This window comes from Bicyclus anynana, chromosome 6 (assembly GCF_947172395.1).
Source record: "Bicyclus anynana chromosome 6, ilBicAnyn1.1, whole genome shotgun sequence".
Classification (NCBI taxonomy): Eukaryota; Metazoa; Arthropoda; class Insecta; order Lepidoptera; family Nymphalidae; genus Bicyclus; species Bicyclus anynana.
In genome coordinates this window covers 13,443,464-13,463,059 of record NC_069088.1, presented here as the reverse complement: position 1 = coordinate 13,463,059, position 19,596 = coordinate 13,443,464, and the positions used below count along the sequence as shown (strand labels likewise).

The window sequence follows — 19,596 nt, the reverse complement described above, 5'->3', positions numbered from 1 at the left end:
CATACATAAATGATTTGTCATCTCTTAAGTAGTGGTCTTGTAAAGATCGTTATTTGTGATATGCGACTCACTATGTTGTTTGAGAAGAAAATTGTGTATTTGTTATGTTTAAATGATTAACTAAATAAATTGTTTTCTTAAATACCCTAATCTTTAATTAACCTGAAAGATCGCTAAGCAATTCTCTTTAGGTATCTCTGTAAATTCAAAAATCCACTGATTACATTAATAATAAAATCACTTATCTCGATTGATTTGATCAAGACAGTTTTAAACCCATATTCGGATCTCTGTTGAGCGTGAGTCTCCTCCACGCTGGCCCAATACTTTTACTGCGAATACTACAATTGGCAGACATTACACACGTAGAGAGTTAAGAAAATACTCAGGTAATTATGCAGGTTTCGTCAGGTTGTTTTTCCTTCACTTCCTTGTACTGAAACGCTACAATGCTTGGTCGTTTTGTCGGTAAGGTGGTAACTAGCTGTACGTACATAGTACTAAACTTTGACTGGTGAAGATAACTTATTTATTGGGGTAATTTTATAATATTTATAGCGAAACGCGGGAAGCCGCAGGGAGAGATAGCTGAACTTGCAGTCGAAAAGAAGAAACGCTTCTTTGATTTGCCTCATCCAGCGTGTGAGATAGAAATCAATTTTGACAAAGTCAACGACATGGACGACCTCGTGGCCAGAAGAAACACAACAGGAGAAATAGAAATGTATACAGATGGAAGCAAAATCGGTGGTAAGGTCGGCGCAGCCCTGACATACTGGAAAAACGACAAAGAAATAGGAAAGAAAAAGTTTCTCCTAGCCACGCAATGTACAGTATACCAGGCTGAACTCTATGCGCTGTACCAAGCCACTGAAATTGCTGCAAAACTAAAGGATACAGTAATAAATATATACAGTGATTCAAGATCCTCACTAGAAACAATAAGTAACATTCACACTTACCATCCACTAGCATTCGAAATTAGGAAAACCCTGACTAAATTAAAACTGAATAATAAAATTGTTAAACTCTTCTGGATCAAGGCACACGTTGGAGTTGAGGGCAATGAGCGAGCAGACCAACTAGCAAAAGAAGCTGCACTCACAAAAAAGACAGCCCCCGATTACGACGCGTGCCCTGTATCTTTTATCAAAAGAAGCATAAGAAAAAATTCTATTAGACTCTGGAAAGATAGATATACAAAAAGTGATAAAGCTGCAGTCACGAAGTTGTTCTTCCCATGCTTAGAAAGCGCACATGCTATTTTGCGAAAAATAACGTTAACCCCAACATTAGTCCAGATATTTACCGGCCATGGAGGATTCAGCCAATATTTACACCGCTTTAAGCTACGAGAAAGCCCTGCTTGTGAATGCGATCCGCAGAACATACAAACCGTGGTCCATATCTTGACAGAATGCCCGATATTCTGTAAACAAAGATTTGAATTAACACAAAACATAGATCAGACGCTAGAAATAAACACATTGCACACAATTATGGTAAATAATAAATCAAGAAACATATTTTTAGGATATTGTGAAAAAATAGTTAAGGTAATCATAAATAGAAACAAAGACTAACATTAGAAATACGAAAATATATAAATTGTTACTATGTCATACTTTGGTAATAGAGATTCACTGTATTTCATATATTATTAGAATATATAAATTTACATGGATATACATTACACGGGGTATCACAGAGTAGGAATAATATAAAATGCAAATGTAAAAGAACCATAAAAGTATTACCAAGGTCTCCAACATACGTCGGAGGAGTGCAGCTATCCCCACCCAAAACGGGGATATTAAAAAAAAAAAAAAAAAAAAACTTTGACTGGTGGGAGGCTTCGGCCGTGGCTAGTTACCGCCCTACCGGCAAAGTAGCGTTCTGGTACGATGTTGTGTAGAAACCGAAAAGGGGTGTGGATTTTAATCCTCCTCCTAACAAGTTAGCCCGCTTCCATCTTAGATTGCATCATCACTTACCATCAGGTGAGATTGTTGTCAAGGGCTAACTTGTAAAGTTAACTAACATATGCATGCCCCGGATCGGATTCAAACCCACACCCTCCGGAATCGGAGGCAGAGGTCATGTCCACTGGGCTATCACGGCTCAACTTGTAAAGAATTAAAAAAAAAATACATTCTTCAATTCTACTGAATTTAAGAATGTTTTTTTTTAACCAAGTTAGGTGTAAAACCACTGAAACCCATGACATTTTAATAAAGATACTTCTATAGTTCTATATCTATAAAGTGGTGCGGGAGCGGTCATCAAATTCCTAAAGTCGTCTTAATCCTTGACTGTAATTAATTACAAAAGACCTACTTCATCCTCAGTCCACTTAAGATCCATTTGTCTTATCTCGGATTATAAGAAAAAAGCTGAAGTGAATTGCATTGAAGGAAATTAAGTTTATTTTCTTTGTGAACAGATACGATGGAGTCAGACTGTCATTTCACTGACTTGTTAAGGCCAGTTAGACTTGTTTGCTCAAATTAGCTCATTGAATATTGATAGTTGGTTCTATTCCAAGTTGAGTAAACTAAGTTTCTCTTCATCACTTCTAATAAGCTTTAGTTTATTTGAAAAACATCGATGTTTTACAATTGATTTGAAATGTACTTTTTTTTAAGAAAATTATAACTACTATCCTACTAATATTATAAACGCGAAAGTTTGTATGGATGTTTGTTACAATTTAATGCCACTACTACTGAAGCGATTTGGCTGAAATTTGAACTGGAAATAGTACTCTGAATTAACATATAGATACTTTTTATCCCAAAAAGATCCATGGTTTCCCGAGATTGAAGAAATGATGATTTTGATGATGTGAATGTTTGATACTCGTTCACGCCTCGACTACTAAACCGAATTAGCTGAAAATTGGTATTAAGACATATTATAGTCTGGATTAACATATAGGCTACTTATTATCCCGGAAAAATCCATGGTTCGAGAAAATTCCACCCGGACGAATTCGCGGGCGTCCGCTAGTTTGTCATAATTAACCGACTTCCAAAAAGGAGGAGGTTCTACGTTCGGCTGTATGTATGTTTTTTTTTTTTTTTTTGTCCAGCGATAATTCCGTCAATTATGGACCGATTTTGAAATTTTTTTTTTTGTTTTGTAGGGTTTTTTTAATAATTATTAGCCTAATATCGATTCACTGCTAAAAATATGTCTTAAGCCCCCTTTCCCGTTTCATGTTTTCAAATATGTTTCATGTATTCACTTGATGAATGAAGTACCAAGTAGGCCTAGCAAACAACCTACGACATACTTATTGCGAAGAGCAACGACGTGATAGGTACAATATAATGTCGTTTGAGAAGAGAGAGACAGACGGAAACGGACTTGTACTAGTCCCATCTCTCTCGTCCTATCGCAATGAAAGAGATAACGATATGGATGTAAATGTGATGTACTTATTGCTTTTCCTCACGTGACTATTTCTACGAGTATCAGTTTGCTCCACTGTAAGCGCGTTAAGGAACTTCTTCCCAAAAATAAGGCACGTATCCACGATATTCTACATGCTATAGACAGGAATACAATGCGTGCAAAGCTCAACGCTTATAAAACCGCTTCCTATCTGAATAAACGTTGTAAAGACGTCAAACTCACATGTTCGCGTACACATTAATATGCATACGAAAATGAAATCGCGTTGGCACGCTGTTGAACCTGTAAATAAGTTCCGGGACAAATATCCGGTGCCAAGTGAGCCCTATGCGATATGGCGTCTCTTTCTCTTGTAGGATGAGTGAATAGGAGGTGGATAGAGGGTACGCTATAGTCCCAGCGGTGCCTAGGCAATGATTGACAGAGCAATCAACGGTTTGGTGAACTGCGTGAATGCATCGGAAATGTAGCCGACCTTTTGACTTCTTCGTGAGCATTTCTGCACTTTTACACGACTTTGAAAAAAAAATCAACCTACGTATTTCGTGTGATGAAGATCAGTGATGCTTCAAGCGATGGATGGACGCTATGGGATGCAACAGTTTTATCACTTTAGACTTTGCAATTGCACGTTGTAGAGTCAACATCTCCTAAGGATGCTTGGTTTCGGGATAAAACGTACGTAGAGAGTATTTTGTCGGACCTGGGTGACGTTGTCGCATGGGTTTGTTGGCTTTTCGCGGATGATAGCAAACTAAATACATAATTATATAACAATCTGTTGTTATAGCTCAGAAATAAATCAAAATTATTCCTTTAGAAAGATCTTTTAAAAATTATTATTTACTCATTATACGAGTCTAATCACATGAAATCGAACTTTCAGCGAAATTCTAACTTTTAAAAAGTTTTTTTTCCATATTCTTAGCGCAGAATAGACAATGATACAGAATTAGTCTTTACAAGCCGGGTGGTGAAGCCGGTGAAACTCTTAAAAACAAACTTTTTTCATAATTTGTATTTCAAAATTTAACACTAACCACATTAACGTAAATTAATATAATAATATAGACTAATACATACTCCATCTTTCTTCTTTAGTTTTTTTGTGAACAGTTTTTGAAATATTTAATAACATAAGACGCATTGAATAATATTGGAAATTACCAATGCGACGCTTCGTGTCTTACTGACTCGAGAGTGTATTTGTATTTGTATCTGGAATGCCTGCAATCTGCATCCTCGCCGTGTTTCGTACGCTCTATCTGCTTATTATTCTTTAATCTGTGATTTTTAGATAACCTGTTGTAATTTCCATTTACATAAAATAAATTAAGTAAATTCCGATAAAATAAAGTTAATGAACCAAACGATGTAGGGTAAAACGTTGTCTGTTAGATTAGTAAGAAACAGCGATTTAAACCAAATAATACAAACATTTTCCCTAAACTGATTTATATGTTAATTTGCTTAACTAAATTGGCTTGACAAATTAATTGCGCATCTGATAAAAGTAATAAATGTTCTTCGATTTATTACCTTTAGCGAAATATTCCAACAGTGAGGACCATTTTACAAAGAGCCGCCGTGGTTGTATAGTTTCTAAGCTGCTCCCCTGTTTATGGCGGATTATTATTGAGTGGTTGTTGTGCACCTTTGCTGTATAACTTGTTTAAATTGATTTAATTAGTTTGTGATAACTTTCACCAAAGACGTCATTAAGGGGGATCAAAGAATCTCAAGATAGGTAGCTATGAAATCTTTTCCCGTCCTATTAATATTATAAACGAGAAAGTTTGTCAGGGTGAGTGGTACTTGCTCTTTCTTTATCACTTTATCACTAGAAGTGAATGAAACTTTCAAGCTTTTACATATTATAAGATATCGTTATCAACCCATTTACGGCTCACTGCTGAGCTTGAGTCTCCTCTTAGAATGAGAGGGGTTAAGTCAATAGTCTACCACGCTGGTCCAATGCGGATTGGCAGACTTCACTCACGCAGAGAATTAAGAAATTCTCTGGTGTGCAGGTTTCCTCACGATGTTTTTTCTTCACCGTTTCAGACACGTGATATATATATATTTTTTTTTAAATGCACACAACTGAAAAGTTGGAGGTGCATGCCCCGGACCGGATTCGAACCCACACCCTCCGAAATCGGAGGCACAGGTCAATCCACTGGGCTATCACGGCTCTATTTTAAGAGATATTATAAGATATACTTAGGCTTTAACTTATAAAGTACTTAAGTTTCAGATAATGTAAATATGGGTAAGGTGTTTGTGTTGAAGCGAAAGTCGTGAAATTCTGTATAATTATTATTACTAGCTGACGCCGCGCGGTTTCACTCGCGTGGTTCCCGTTCCCGTTAAAATACGGAGATAATATATAGCCTATAACCTTCCTCGATAAATGGGCTATCTAACACTGAAAGAATTTTTCAAATCGGCCCAGTAGTTCCTGATATTAGCGAGTTCAATTAAACAAACAAACGAACTCTTCAGCTTTATAATATTAGTATAGATGATGAACTCGGGAGAGTTTCCAAAGTTTTATAGTTGTGTGTAGTGTAAGGACACAAAATATATTTCTTGGTGTTGTTTTCTATTTTAGGTTTATTATATTTTAGGAAAACGGTTTAGCCTTTGTTCTTATAGTAAGGTGTATAAACAAACCTTAATAATTCTATGTCTAAAACGGAAGGAGTGTCAGCAAAACACAAACATGATTATAAATTATTATATGTTAATTATCTATTTTCATGAAAATGAAATGGAACCAATCTGGAAGTATAATCTTTCAAACAAAAGAAGAATTTTCATAATTGGTTAATAAATGATAAACATTCAAAAAAAACACACGCTTCGAATTGAGGACCTCCTCCTTTTATGAAGTCGGTTAAAAACGTGTTATAAAAGCCCATGATTACCGAAACACCATATGTGTAATGTAGCACTTGCGTATATTACGACGATGGACGAGTGTGTAGGCGTGAAAAGTTTGGCAATATGCCCAAATGAGGGGTGACTTTCGCTCCCTCTGTTATAAAGGTCCAATTTTTTCAGTAAATGTTTCACTGTGCAGACCTCATTCACCTCACTTTTTCAGACAATATAGTCTAGGGCATGCGGTTGTCGAAATTTCCAACGTGACCTAGCTGTGAAATGAGGGAAAATATTTTTCATTTCGAATTTCTGTAACAAAAGAATTAAAAATTCAGAACATAATGTTTGAAGACTTTCAGCCTTTTTTTAATTATCGATTTTTCGTGTTAAGAAGAAAAAATCCTTCCAATAGTATTACTTATTGGAAGGATTTTTGGAATAAAATTTATAAGTTAACTAGCACACCCATGTCCCCGCGGGAATCATGAAAGTATCTTATAATTTTGTTTCTCAATAACCGCTCTATCTTCCAGTGAAAGTTGGTTTAAAAAGTCCCATTAAAATCGGTTCAGCCGTTTCATAGCTTAGGTAGCGCAGACCAACAGACAAACAGAAAGACATATAAACAGACAGACAGACATACAAAATTAAAAAAAACGTTCGTTTTAGTATCGTGTTTTAGCAATTGAGAAATCAGATTTTTTTAAAACACAGACAGATAGACAATTAAATTTTTATTTAGATGTATTGATAAAATAGCATTTATGTGACACGGTGGGTAGCAGCGACAGTGATTGTACCATTATTTTGTGGTACAGAAAAGACCTCGAGCAGATGCTAAGTCCTAGGACTTGTGACCTTGAGAGTAGGTTTAAAGGATCCTTTCAAAATGCAAAAATACTCTCACTCACCCTAAACAATTTATAATAAACAATAATTACAACACAAAGCATAATTGCACAAAATCACTAACGCGACTGACAGCGTGACGGTGTCTACGTAACAAACAACTGAGCTCAAGTCATCAAATACCCTCTTATTTAAGGAAACATTAATATCCCCACCACAATAATACCACCTGTATGTGGAAAAAAAATAAAGAAATACCACCTGTATACCCAATGTTTTCGTTAAATAAACATTCTGACGTAAAATAAAAAAAAAAACAAAATTTGGTTATTAGTATAAGAAAAGCAATCACAAATCTTGTATGGGGAAGTACACCGTCATGCTAATATATTGATGTAAGCTAAACATGATCTATATTTAAAAATTTTATGGTAATAGACAAAGTAAATAATTAAATTTTTTGGCTAAATTAATTACAATTTTCCGTACTTGATTATCAAAGAGTCAGACGTACATACAAGCGATATTAACATTAGTAAATAATTAAAATAGTTTTATACTCAAATAGCTAGAAAATACAACAAGTGAAGATTAAAGTTACGACTATAAAAAGGCATTCATTATGCCATAACGCAGCCCGAGAGCAATCATCATAATGGATTTTCAGCAAGTCATAAGACGTCTAAATCGGCAAAAAATCCTGCAAATATCCTTCCCCTACTGTAGGGGCCCGCCCTCGACACCTGCTGTTCGCAAGAGGTGCGCTGATGTGCTAAGTTTCTTGTTGCAGTATTTTTCAAGTGACGTGGTTTATACAAAAAAAATCTTTTCATATTTTAGAATAGAGACAGAAAATATTGTGACGTTCTTTGCATTTGTTAAAAATGTGTTTTAATTTATATTGCTAAGTAATTCTGTATATCTTTTTCAAATCCCGCGGGAGCCATGGATTTTTCCGGAATAAAAAGAAGCATAAGCTCTGCTCAAAGGTTAAATTAGTCTCTATACTAAATTTGATACAAATCGGTTCAATGGCTTAATCGGTTCAACCGTGATAAGGAAAGACAGACATACAGACTGTAGACAAACAGACAGACATTCGCATAAATATATAAAAAAGTAGACGCCGTGCGGCTTCACCCGTGTAGTTCCCGTTTCTGTAGGAATATGGGAGGGGGAGGGGGGGGGGAATAGCCTCTAGCATCAGAACTAGTGTAGCATCCCAACAGTGAAAACATTTTTCAATCGGTTAAGTATTTTCAGAGTGTATTCAATGCAAAAAAACAAATAGTCAAATCTTTCCTCTTTATTATATTAGTATCAAAGATTATTATTTATGGATAACTAGCGGACACCCGCGACTTCGGCCGCGTGATACTCGATGTAAACTTTCAACTACCCCTACCCTACCCCTACCCTACCCTACCCCACCCCTACCCCACCCCTACCCTACCCCTACCTTACCTCTACCCTACCCCTACCATACCCCTACCCTACCCTTACCCTAACCCTACCCTACCCCTACTCTACGTTGAAATTTTTCCTGAATTTTCTATGCTATAAACCTGACGGAGCCCGAGACCTTTTCAACGAATGCAATCGGTGAAATCGGTTCGTGCGTTCTGGAGTTATAGCGTCAGGGAGGAAAACCCGACTTTTATTATTATTATTTTTTTTTTATTTTTTTTTTTATAAAAGTATCCTATGTCCTTCTCCTGGCTCTAAACTACCTCCCTGCCAATTTTCAGCTAAATCGGTTCAGCCGTTCTTGAGTTATAAGTGGAGTAACTAACACGACTTTCTTTTATATACATATAGATAGAAAGAATAACAGAGAAACCGGTTATTAAAAAAAAAAAACATTTGTGTCCAGCCTTCATTTACAAGTCCGTGCTGAATAAAGCAACATTCATTGGCCCACGACATACGTGCCAGCGATGCGACGGGTGCAAGTATAATTTTGTAACCCCCGAGTTACGGGCGACATCCACCCGTGAAAAATAGCTCTGAATATTAAGCGATTTATTATACCTAAGTACTATTTCATTGCACCTATTGGATGGTACGTTACGCGTTCGACTGTGAAACGGAAGTTGTGACTTAGACGCGATTTATTTTACATCTGGCAATGTGATTTGTAAGACTAGAAGTTTTTTCAAAATTTCCCTATAGCTGACTCTTATATATTTTAAACTGCAATTACTGCAATCTAAGTATTCAAACTTGTTGATTTTTTTCTCAATTTGACGAAAAATTACAAGACGACAAAATGGAAATCGTATCGGAATGCTAAATCACTTGAAAGTCTTTAGTAGGCTTGAAACAAGCTGTGGTTGACATGTAGAACGGACTTTCTATGTTGAATCAGAACCTCTTGATTAGATTAATATAGTAGCTATAAAAATGGGTGACTATCGAATTTTTAGGCATCTACTATAATAATTATTATTATTGTTTTGGATACACCGTAGCATTGGAAAGTTCGTAGCAGTGAGACTACGACGAACTCGTAGGCACTACGATACGGTATGGTACTACGGTATACCTTGAAAAAATCAACCCGCACATCATCTATATATTTTCATTGCCAAATGTTATAAAATTAGATAAGTCTATAATGATCGATGGTGAAACACTGGAAATGGAGAGTTCCACAGTATTCCTGGGAGTGACCTTGGATTGTAAACTTCAGTGGGGTGCTCATATAGAAAAACTGTCTGGTAAACTTAGCTCAGCGGCATTTGCAGTGAGAAAAATAAGACAGTTCACTGATGTTGATACAGCTAGGCTCGTTTATTTTGCGTACTTTTACAGCGTAATGTCTTACGGTATTTTATTGTGGGGCAAGGCTGCCGATATACAATCTATATTTGTACTTCAAAAAAGAGCAATTCGAGCAATATATCAAATAAAATCACGCGAGTCCCTTCGTCAAAAGTTTAAAGAAATAGGTACACTAACAGTAGCCTGTCTATATATATATCACAGTATAGTCTATGTAAGACAAAATATTAATTTGTACAAACGAAAAGGAGATTTAAACCCACGTCTTACTAGACACGGGCATAAGTTAGTTATTTCTGCATATCGTCTCCAAAGAGTAAAAAAATTTTTTGTAGGTTTGGGTGTACTCTTCTATAACTAGATCCCCAAGACTGTGATGGACCTGCCAATGCATAGCTTTAAACAATGTGTTAAAAAACATTTACTTAGTCGAGGTTACTACAACATTGATGAGTTCCTTAAAGATAAAAGCGCTTGGAGGCCATTGGATCAGCTTCCACCTTCACACAGGAAATAAAACTATAAGACATTGTAATTGTTATCAATTGTAAATTATAATACTGTATGACTTTTTCAAAGAGCAACTGTTGAGTTTCTTGCCGGTATCTTCTCAGCAGAACCTGCCTTCCGAACCGGTGGAAGAATCTTTACAAATAGTCAACTGACGTGTCAAAAGTGCTTGTAAACTGAGCCTACTTGAAATAAATGATTTTTGATTTGATTTGATGTATATCGACTAATAGACCCGATAGAATACCTCGCTGCAACGTTGAAAACGATTCTGAACTGGACTTTTGAAAGCGATTTTGTTTTATAAACGCCCAACAAAAAATAAGACATATATCAAAATACAAAAAATTTTTTTTTTTTAATAAAAAATACATATAAATTACAAAACTAGGCATAGTATTAATTAAAGAGCGACAGAAGTTTTTAACTATTCTACGTATACATTACGCGGCCAAACTTACACAAACTGAGAGTATCAAAGCGAAAAATTTAGCTTCAAAATCTTTAACTATAAAAATATAACACTAAACTCGCGCGGCAACTCTGTGCAACTGCACTTGACATTTGAAAATAAAATTCACGCCCGACTGAAACGCTTTCCCTTTGCTCGTAACAAGATTTACGCATGCTACAAGTTTGGTGTATAAATCAAGTAGGTACGTGTCGGAACGTTATAAGGGTTTAAAGTTAACTAATTATTGTCAAACTAAACTCGTTTTACAGTAAGCTCGTATTACAGTAAGCTTTTACAATTTACATAAATTAATATTTTAACATTAGATTATGAAATTTTCAAGGTTGGTTGGTGTTGTTACAACACGAGTGCCGTGATAGCTCAGTGATTATGTCCTCTGCCTTCAATTCCGGAGAGCGTAGGTTCGAATCCGGTCTGGGGCATGCACCTCCAACTTTTTAGTTGTGAGGATTTTAAGAAAATAATCATCACTGGTCTCAAAATGTAAAGGAAAAACATCGCGAGGAAACCTGAATAAATGAGAATTTTCTTAATTTGCTAGGTGTGTGAAGTCTGCCAATCCGCATTAGACCAGCATGGTGGACTATTAGCCTCATCCCTCTCATTCTGATAAGGGACTCGTGTTCAGCAGTGAGCCGAATATGGATTAGTAATGATGATATACAAGAATCTTAAGTACCAAGCTACGAATATGTATATAGGTACCGTTTCAAACTCTACTCTACGTTACTTTATCTAAAATCCCCATGCAATAGGTATTATTGACAATATTGCCATCAAAAACAAAACTTGTACAGTCTTACTAAGTCTCACAACTCAGTTCTTCTACCGTAAAAAGTTGTGAGATCTATGTTATATCAAATCGATTACTTTATCCAGTTTCAACTTATGGATGCTCTGTCTGGACCGAAATGGTAGACTATTTTAATTTTCCCTTGGCTTATATACTAAACACAGATTGTATTCTACATTTGAAGCTATTATGTCTGCTGGAAGATAGAGAGTTTTAATAATCGGTCATTGTGTCAAAAATAAGTGATATTTTTACACGCTTTATATTTATTTATTAGGATGAAATTTGCACACGCTCTGAGTACTGATGACAATACATAATTAGCTAAGAAAAATCATTACAATAAATCCAATATGGCGGCCTCCCCAAGATGGCGGACTAGCTGTTTGAAATCCACCCCCATGATATGGATATCAAATAAAAGGGTTTGCTGTCAAGAATACAAGAAAAAATAGTCACGTGACTTTAATCTAATTTTTGTAATTATGTGCGTGCTAAAAGCGTGTTTTTTTAATTTTTTAAACTATTTAAAGTTATTGTTATTTATTTTATACTAATTTTCAAGACCAAACTTCATGTAGGTATTATGAAGTAAGGTAACTTTATCTCATCCTATCCATAAAAAAGCCATAGACTTTTTTGTAACGAGATTTCCGCACGTCCGAATTACGACAAGCCACCTTCCTGCGGCGAATAAATCTAATACATCTTTTGGTGCCGCTACGTGGGACGGAGACGTGACGACTGACGAGGACGAATCAAGTGATAGATGCCAGTTTATACCTACTTTGGCTGCTTCATTTGTAAAATTAGCATCAGCTTGCTTACATCTTTGGCTTGCTTAGGCCCACTAAAGGGTGTTTAGCCTTGTGGCACAATTCTTCTACAAATGTTTCGAAAACTGAAAAAATGAATGGGAAAGACAGATCCGATCGATAACTTGATCACGTGACTTGTCGATAACGAATGTCATTCCCGTACATAATTTTCGAATCGCTTGCGATCGTAGAAAGATAATCGATGTGCTAAATAGCTATAGGCCCAGGCTTCTGATACAACTATATGAAAATTGTGACTTTTATAGAATTTCAATAGTAGGTTACACCAAGCGAGAATGCTTTAATATCGGAAAGTTTCATTTTACAGTGTACAGTACAGTACATCTTTTTAAGCATCGATAAGAGGTTTTTCTCTTGTCAAAAGATCATCAAAAAAAGAAAAGTCAAATTCTTTATGGTACCAGATTTCCCTAATATGTCTGTAAAATTTTCTTTCGTTGTTAAAGCATTTTTGCATAAATATAACAAAATATTAACTCACATTTACATATATTATTATAATGTAAAAATATAAAATTCACATAATTTTTCAGTCGTAATTTTCATATTGTGAAATCCTATACATTTTATAAAAAAAAGAATATCATTCGTTTATTTATTAACTCACACAGCCTCCTCAGTTTAAAAGCAAGAAACGCTATAAAAAATAGTCAGCTACTGATAGCACTACCTACCAGCAGTCCAACTAGCTTAGGTCTCTATTTAGTTAATTAATAGCTCGTAAACTTGGCCTTTGCTCCGTTTAAGAATGCTACGGGCTTTCGCTTTGAGTGCTTAACCCCCCTCTTAACATCGCCCAATTAATTATTGAACTTTGTAGGAGGGTTGTCTTTGGTTGTACAGAGTTTTAATGTTTATTTGCGCTAAACAAAGTGAATGGAACGAAGTATTTTATTGGATTGGATTTATAAAAATATACTTATGTTAGTTTTTAAATGTTTGTCAGTATTGCTCAAACATTTTCATTGAATAAACGGTATCACCAACGGTAACTTTAATTTTAAGTTTTCGAATTATTATTATCACCATTATCTTAAGTTAATCACCACCACCATTACCTTATCACCATTATCTTATTACCTGACGTTTCGAAAGAGCTTGTAAACTAAGCCTGTTTGAAATAAATGAATTTTGACTGTGACTTTGACTTTTACATCATCATTATCACCCGATTGACATACACTGTTGCACAATTCTTAGACCCTGCAAATCGTTTGATGTCGTCAGTCTTCTTATACGGATTTGACCTGACCAATGTCCATTAAATATTCAATAATAGGTAAGTCTACTTGGCGTAAGATGGAAATTGGCAGGGAGGTAGTTTATTGTTGGTAGACGTCCGCTAAGAACGGATTTTGCGACAGGGCTGGATAAATATATATTTGTGTTGCTGTCTCATAGAGTTTTGATTCACTACTAACTAATTTTAATTGCGACTACTACTTTTCTTAGCCTTCCTTCTTACTCGGAAATGCATCCACGCGATCCTCCCGGAAGATGTTTAGGATTCGCCGGCCAGGAAGTGGTCAGAATAGCCAATAAAACCCGGTGCAACCCTCTACGTCATAAATAAAGCATCAATGGTCGCAAAGCAAACTACATGGAAGCTTTGAAAATATTATAAGCCAATCAAAAATAATTGAACATCAAGCTTGCACAAGTGAGCGAAAGAGAATATGCGGGCACATCACTTTTTTGCTAGATGACTTACAAACGTGCAAAAACTGAAGTACAAAAATGTAAGGAAATAGGTCATCATACCTAGCATATTGCTATTCTATAAGATGTAGCAGTAGAAGAAAATGAATGAAATTATGTACAATTATTGTACAGGAGAAGTTACTAGATAGAATGCTAATCGGTAATCCGTCCGTTCGTAATAAACTGCTTCCGTCCACAACTCCACGGCTCCGAGTTCGGAACTCGCAGCCTATTGTGATTTCCGTGCTCAAATTAATCCTGCGGCGTGTTCGTTCGCGAAAATTATTTAGACGCTTCGTCTAAAGCTCGTTATACACGTCAAAATTAACCGCAGAGTTATGAAAACGTGCGGTTATATTGATTGTGTCTTACTTTTTAATTGTTTTGTCTGTCGTATGGTCTTATCGAAATTTTATATCTCGTTAAATCCTTTTGTATAAACACATAACAATAAAATAAGACCTGGCAGGCTTGCGCTTGACTGAGTCACGTCTGTTGGAAAGCGACGATGATGATGAGGTCTCGGATGAGACTTGCTTGCCTTGGAAATTCCTATTTACTATCTGGAACATTATTAAATTTATATTGACACAGATTATACATTATAATCACAGATTTCGCTGAGGCTACACAAGTAATTTGCCAATCTTCTTTAAATAAATTATATAACTTTTAAAATACAAATAAATGCAGAAAAACAAAAGTAGTTATTTTATATACTTTACTTGAAATAAAAGTGTTGTAAAAAATATTTTAATTATATAAATCGAACTGAAATGGAAAGCACCTAAACGAAGAAGAATTGTATAATTGCCGAGTAGATAAACTGTCTAACCGCAAACCGTAGAACGCTCTACAGTATGTAAGCCGCTTAAGAATCAAGTGAGGAGACTAAATGCTCGTAAATTTAGGATTTCAAGCCCCCGTAGAGTACCAATAACGTAGATTTAACATTCAACCCTTTTATTTGAACATCCAGACGGAAGGGCGGGAAGGACAGGGTTTCGGACGGTGTTTGTGTGTTTAGAAATAATAAAATACGCCTGATTAAACAGCGTGTTTACGGATTAAATGTAGGTGTTTGTTTCTCGGTAATAAAGGTGAAAATTACCTATCAGAGCTAATAAACTGACCAAGAGGTACAAAGTAATAAAATTGTGGAAATCCCAAACGATGTTTGCTGCATGACATTTTAAAATTATTATGGCCATTGACTTTTTTGTGTTAAATTTAGTATTTACACGGTTTTTCTGTAACACTTTGACATATTATATTTGTTATTAAATTATAATGATGATGATGAATATATTAATTTCTCATTAACTCTTTTAAACGGCCTAACTGCAAGATTAGGCCACCGTCCTTATAAGAGAGGGGATATTAAATTTACATAATGTATTTTTCCTCTGAAAAAAGAAAAAATAATAAATTTACGAGGTGGCGTTATAAGAACATAAGAATTAAAAATATGTCGGTTCGAATTAATTTAAGCATTACTTATAAGAAAAAACTGTTTATTATTAAGTAATCCCATGTGTTTTATAATTTTTTGTTTTGTTAGCTTTACTGCAAATTTATAAATTTGCTAGGTGGGTAAATTTAGGTTAAGTTGGCAATAAAAATATGTAGTACAAGGTAGATATAAATTATTGACCTAAAGGATGTCAAAAGCGCGTTTTTAAAAAATATGTCAATGAATTGAGGGCTTGGAAATTGAGGTTAAGTGTCTAAAAAAGCTTGCCCTTGTTGTTCCATTTTATATTCTGATATACATTGCAATATACCAGAGGGTGGGTGGCGTGAAAAGATTTGGTTTCATCCTGAATAAAGTAGCCCCGAAAATCCCTTTAGCCTGCCCATGATAAATGGTGTTATTCTTTTCAAACGTCGCATTAAGGTTCCGTGATCTTTTCAGGAAATGAAATGGTTTTAATCAGTTCTATTCATATTTTGGCTGAATAACGCTTATTTACTTCGTTTTTGATTGCTTTTTATTGGAGAAAATTGAAGTATTTATTTGTGGTTCGTAATATGTATTGAGAATTTGATCCGGACTTGTATGCCTATAATATTAACTGAATGTACTATTGCTTATTCCTTATATTATTAGTCATAACCTTTATAATATTACGTGCCACCTTTGTCTGTTCTATACTATTACTGTTCTATGTAACAATCACTATCTGAAGGTAATGAAAAGTAATAATGACAAACTTATGACCATATTTGGTTATATTTAAAGATAAAGACAAAATGCTTGTAATAAATATCGCAGCACGACATCCAACCCTCCTTGGATACTTTGAGGGTGGAATCATCGATTGTTGTAATTACATTTGCAACCCTCAAAGGTAAAAGCGTTTTTACTAAGTCTGATAGAGATAAATTTGTCTATTTAATTAAATATTATTAAAGACACATTTTATTTGTATCTAATACATAATTGGTCATTTTTGTTGTTCGTAGATAGGTACATTTACGTGGTAGGTTTTCAATAGTAACTAGCTACAAGTTTTTAATATTTTCATACCGTTACTGTCGCGTTAACGTAAACGTGAATTTATATGGAATTGAAACAGTTGTGCAGTAGTATCACTAGATGGCGCTGTTTCAATTCCTTGGAAATTCGCGTTTACGTTAACGCGATAGTAACAGTATCAAACTGCCACTAGGCCCTCTGAAAGGTAAATCAGTGACAGTACGCCTTAGACCTCAATCGCACGAGAGTTTTTTAACGAACGTTATAGAAGCGTTCAAATACAACAAATGCATTTTAAATTTTGTACGTTGGAAATAAACCTTAATTTAACTTCACACTTTATTTAAACGCTTTTTTGACGTCCGTTAAAAAATCTCGTGTGAATGAGGGTTAGACGGTACAGTGGTAACATAGAATATAGAAAACTAATCTATATCCATAGGTAGTAACTAGCCACGGACGACGCCTAACACCAGATGAAAAAAACATCATCATCGTATCAGCCGACCGATCGACATCCACTGCAGAACATAGGCATTTTGTAGAGACTTCCAAACATCACGATCCTGAGCCGCCTGCATCCAACGAATCCCTACAGCTCACTTGGTGTCGTCAGCCTACACGCTTGGTGATTTATCAACACTGCGCTTTCTAGTACGGGGTCGCCATTCCAGCTCCTTGGGACCACAACGTCTATGGGCTCTTCATATTATGTGACCCGCCCATTGCCAATGGCTTTTCTTTCAAAACTTTCCAATAAATCCCTCGTATAGCAGCTTGTATACACGAACCCAAAGCATTTTAAGGATTTAAGTTTAATCAAAGATCTCCTCTTTAATTTACCATCTAATTAATAATTCAGGCAAAAACGAAGTCGCATAATCCTGTTAGACGGCCGGTGGTGTCCGTCGGTTTATCCTTACGGTAGGTAACTTTGGGATGAATTAATTTCAAATATTATCGCCTCTATGCCATTGGTAATAAGAGTTGGATGGTAAGAGTATAATCTTCCTATTGTACTTGGGCTACCAAAGGGATCAGTCTGCATTAGTCCGTAGGTACATTAATATTCTATGCTGTCGAATGTGTTTTATTTACTATTTGCTATTATGTACACACGTGGATTATGTTTTCCATTATCCGTGTGCATATCTGATTTCACGTATAAAGAATTAAAGAAACCCGTTGAATACAGTACATAATGAAAGTAGATTGTTTCTCAGCGAAAATCTATGGAATTTAATGCAACGCCAGCAAGATTAGATTAAAACTTCAAACTTATTATTTTTTTTAAATTTTTATTTGACCATAATATACAATACATCCAATTGTAATTCACCATTTTAAGGGAAAAACAGTAATATAACAATTATTAGGTATTTAATTGTTATATTACTGTTTTTAGGAAAGAAGACTTTATTTTTTTTTGATGTTCTTAAAAGGCATTGTCATCAATGTTACCATCAGATAAGTTCGCAGCCAAGATATTGTTTAACAAAAATAACTACTAGTTAGTTACTTACTATTGTTATAATAATTTATCACACTTCAGACTAATATATTCAGAATATTATAAAGGCGAAAGTTTGTGTGTGTTTGTGTTTGTTCCTCTTTTACGGTGCGGCTACTGAAGCGATTTAGCTGAAATTTGGCATGGAAATAGATTTTACTTTGGATTAAAACATAAGCTACTTTTTATCCCGGAAAAAGTAGCTTATGTTTTTTATTTTTATCCCGCGGGATTTGTGAAAAACTGAATTCCACACGGACGCAATCGCGGGCGTCCGCTAGTTTGTTATAAAAGTAGCTTGGAATATATGAGAGCACGGTCCTCTTACATCCTAAGCTGGTAAAAGCCTGCCCAGAGTGGTCGCATTTTATATTCCTACTTTGTCACCTGCTCTTAAAGATAGTATGGGAAATATGACTAGTATTTAACTTTTCTACTTAAAGTAGTTTACTAGCTATTTCTCAGTATTCTATTGACTAACATGTTCAGTTATCAGACCAGAGGCTCGAAAATTGTGTGTAGTTATTGAAGTACCCTCAAACTTGAAAATTAGAATTTAGGCATTTTCGTCGTTTATTTCAATGTCTGACAGTCGAATACAAAATATATGTTTTAGGTACATGTTGGGTATGTTACAATAATCATTTTGGTACCAATTTTATGTTTTCATTGTGGTTCAAGAGTTAGGGGTAGAGTTTAGATTTTGGTTGTACCCACTCACCTATGTGGGTCATGAGGTTCAAATTTCAAGTTCTGGGTCGGGGTATCAACTCGTTGGGACTTAATCTGGGATTCAGCAGCGTTTCACTAGATGTACTTCTGAGATCATCATTACGCAGTTATGCAATTTTCTTCCAGCTTCCGTTTTCCCTACCACCTACATGACTTTAATACTCTTGACTTTAATATACATGGGTATATTAAAGTCAAGAGTGAATAGACAAGCGCCTTCCACCATAAGCTGTAGGTACAATCACTTACTGTCAAGCACCGCTCGCTTATATAATGTAAAAAAAGTCCTCTCTATAAAGGAAGAGAATAGAGGTCTGGCCCTGTTTATCATTCAAATCATTGATAATTTTGGTTTTATTAAAAAAAAAACATAATTACTAGAAGGTCTGTTGTTATAATCTTTTAGCCTTAAAAGACTAAAATATTATATAAATAAATAGGTACATCTATACGTGTGTAGCTTAAAAACACCTGAGTCAAAGCGAAATGGAAGTAAAATCCGGTTAATTGCGGCATCCAATGTGCGATAAACATGAATAATGTCGTCCGATGTACAAGGAACGAGGAATTTTTATTTTCTTACTTTGTCACCTGCATTGCAGAGATAGCCTGAGGAGCGAA

At 35.3% G+C, this 19,596-nt stretch overlaps 1 protein-coding gene across 1 annotated transcript in view; it reads left to right on the top strand.

Annotated features, from left to right (window-relative positions):
- The first annotated feature begins 449 nt into the window (after nt 1-449).
- The window catches only part of LOC128198193 (uncharacterized), a 93,492-nt gene continuing 74,345 nt past the window's right edge, over nt 450-19,596 (top strand). Inside the window, exons 1-2 of the mRNA XM_052882198.1 lie at nt 450-468; nt 559-1,139. Of these exons, the coding sequence (XP_052738158.1) occupies nt 450-468; nt 559-1,139 (600 nt within the window). The remainder of the gene's footprint in view (nt 469-558; nt 1,140-19,596) is intronic.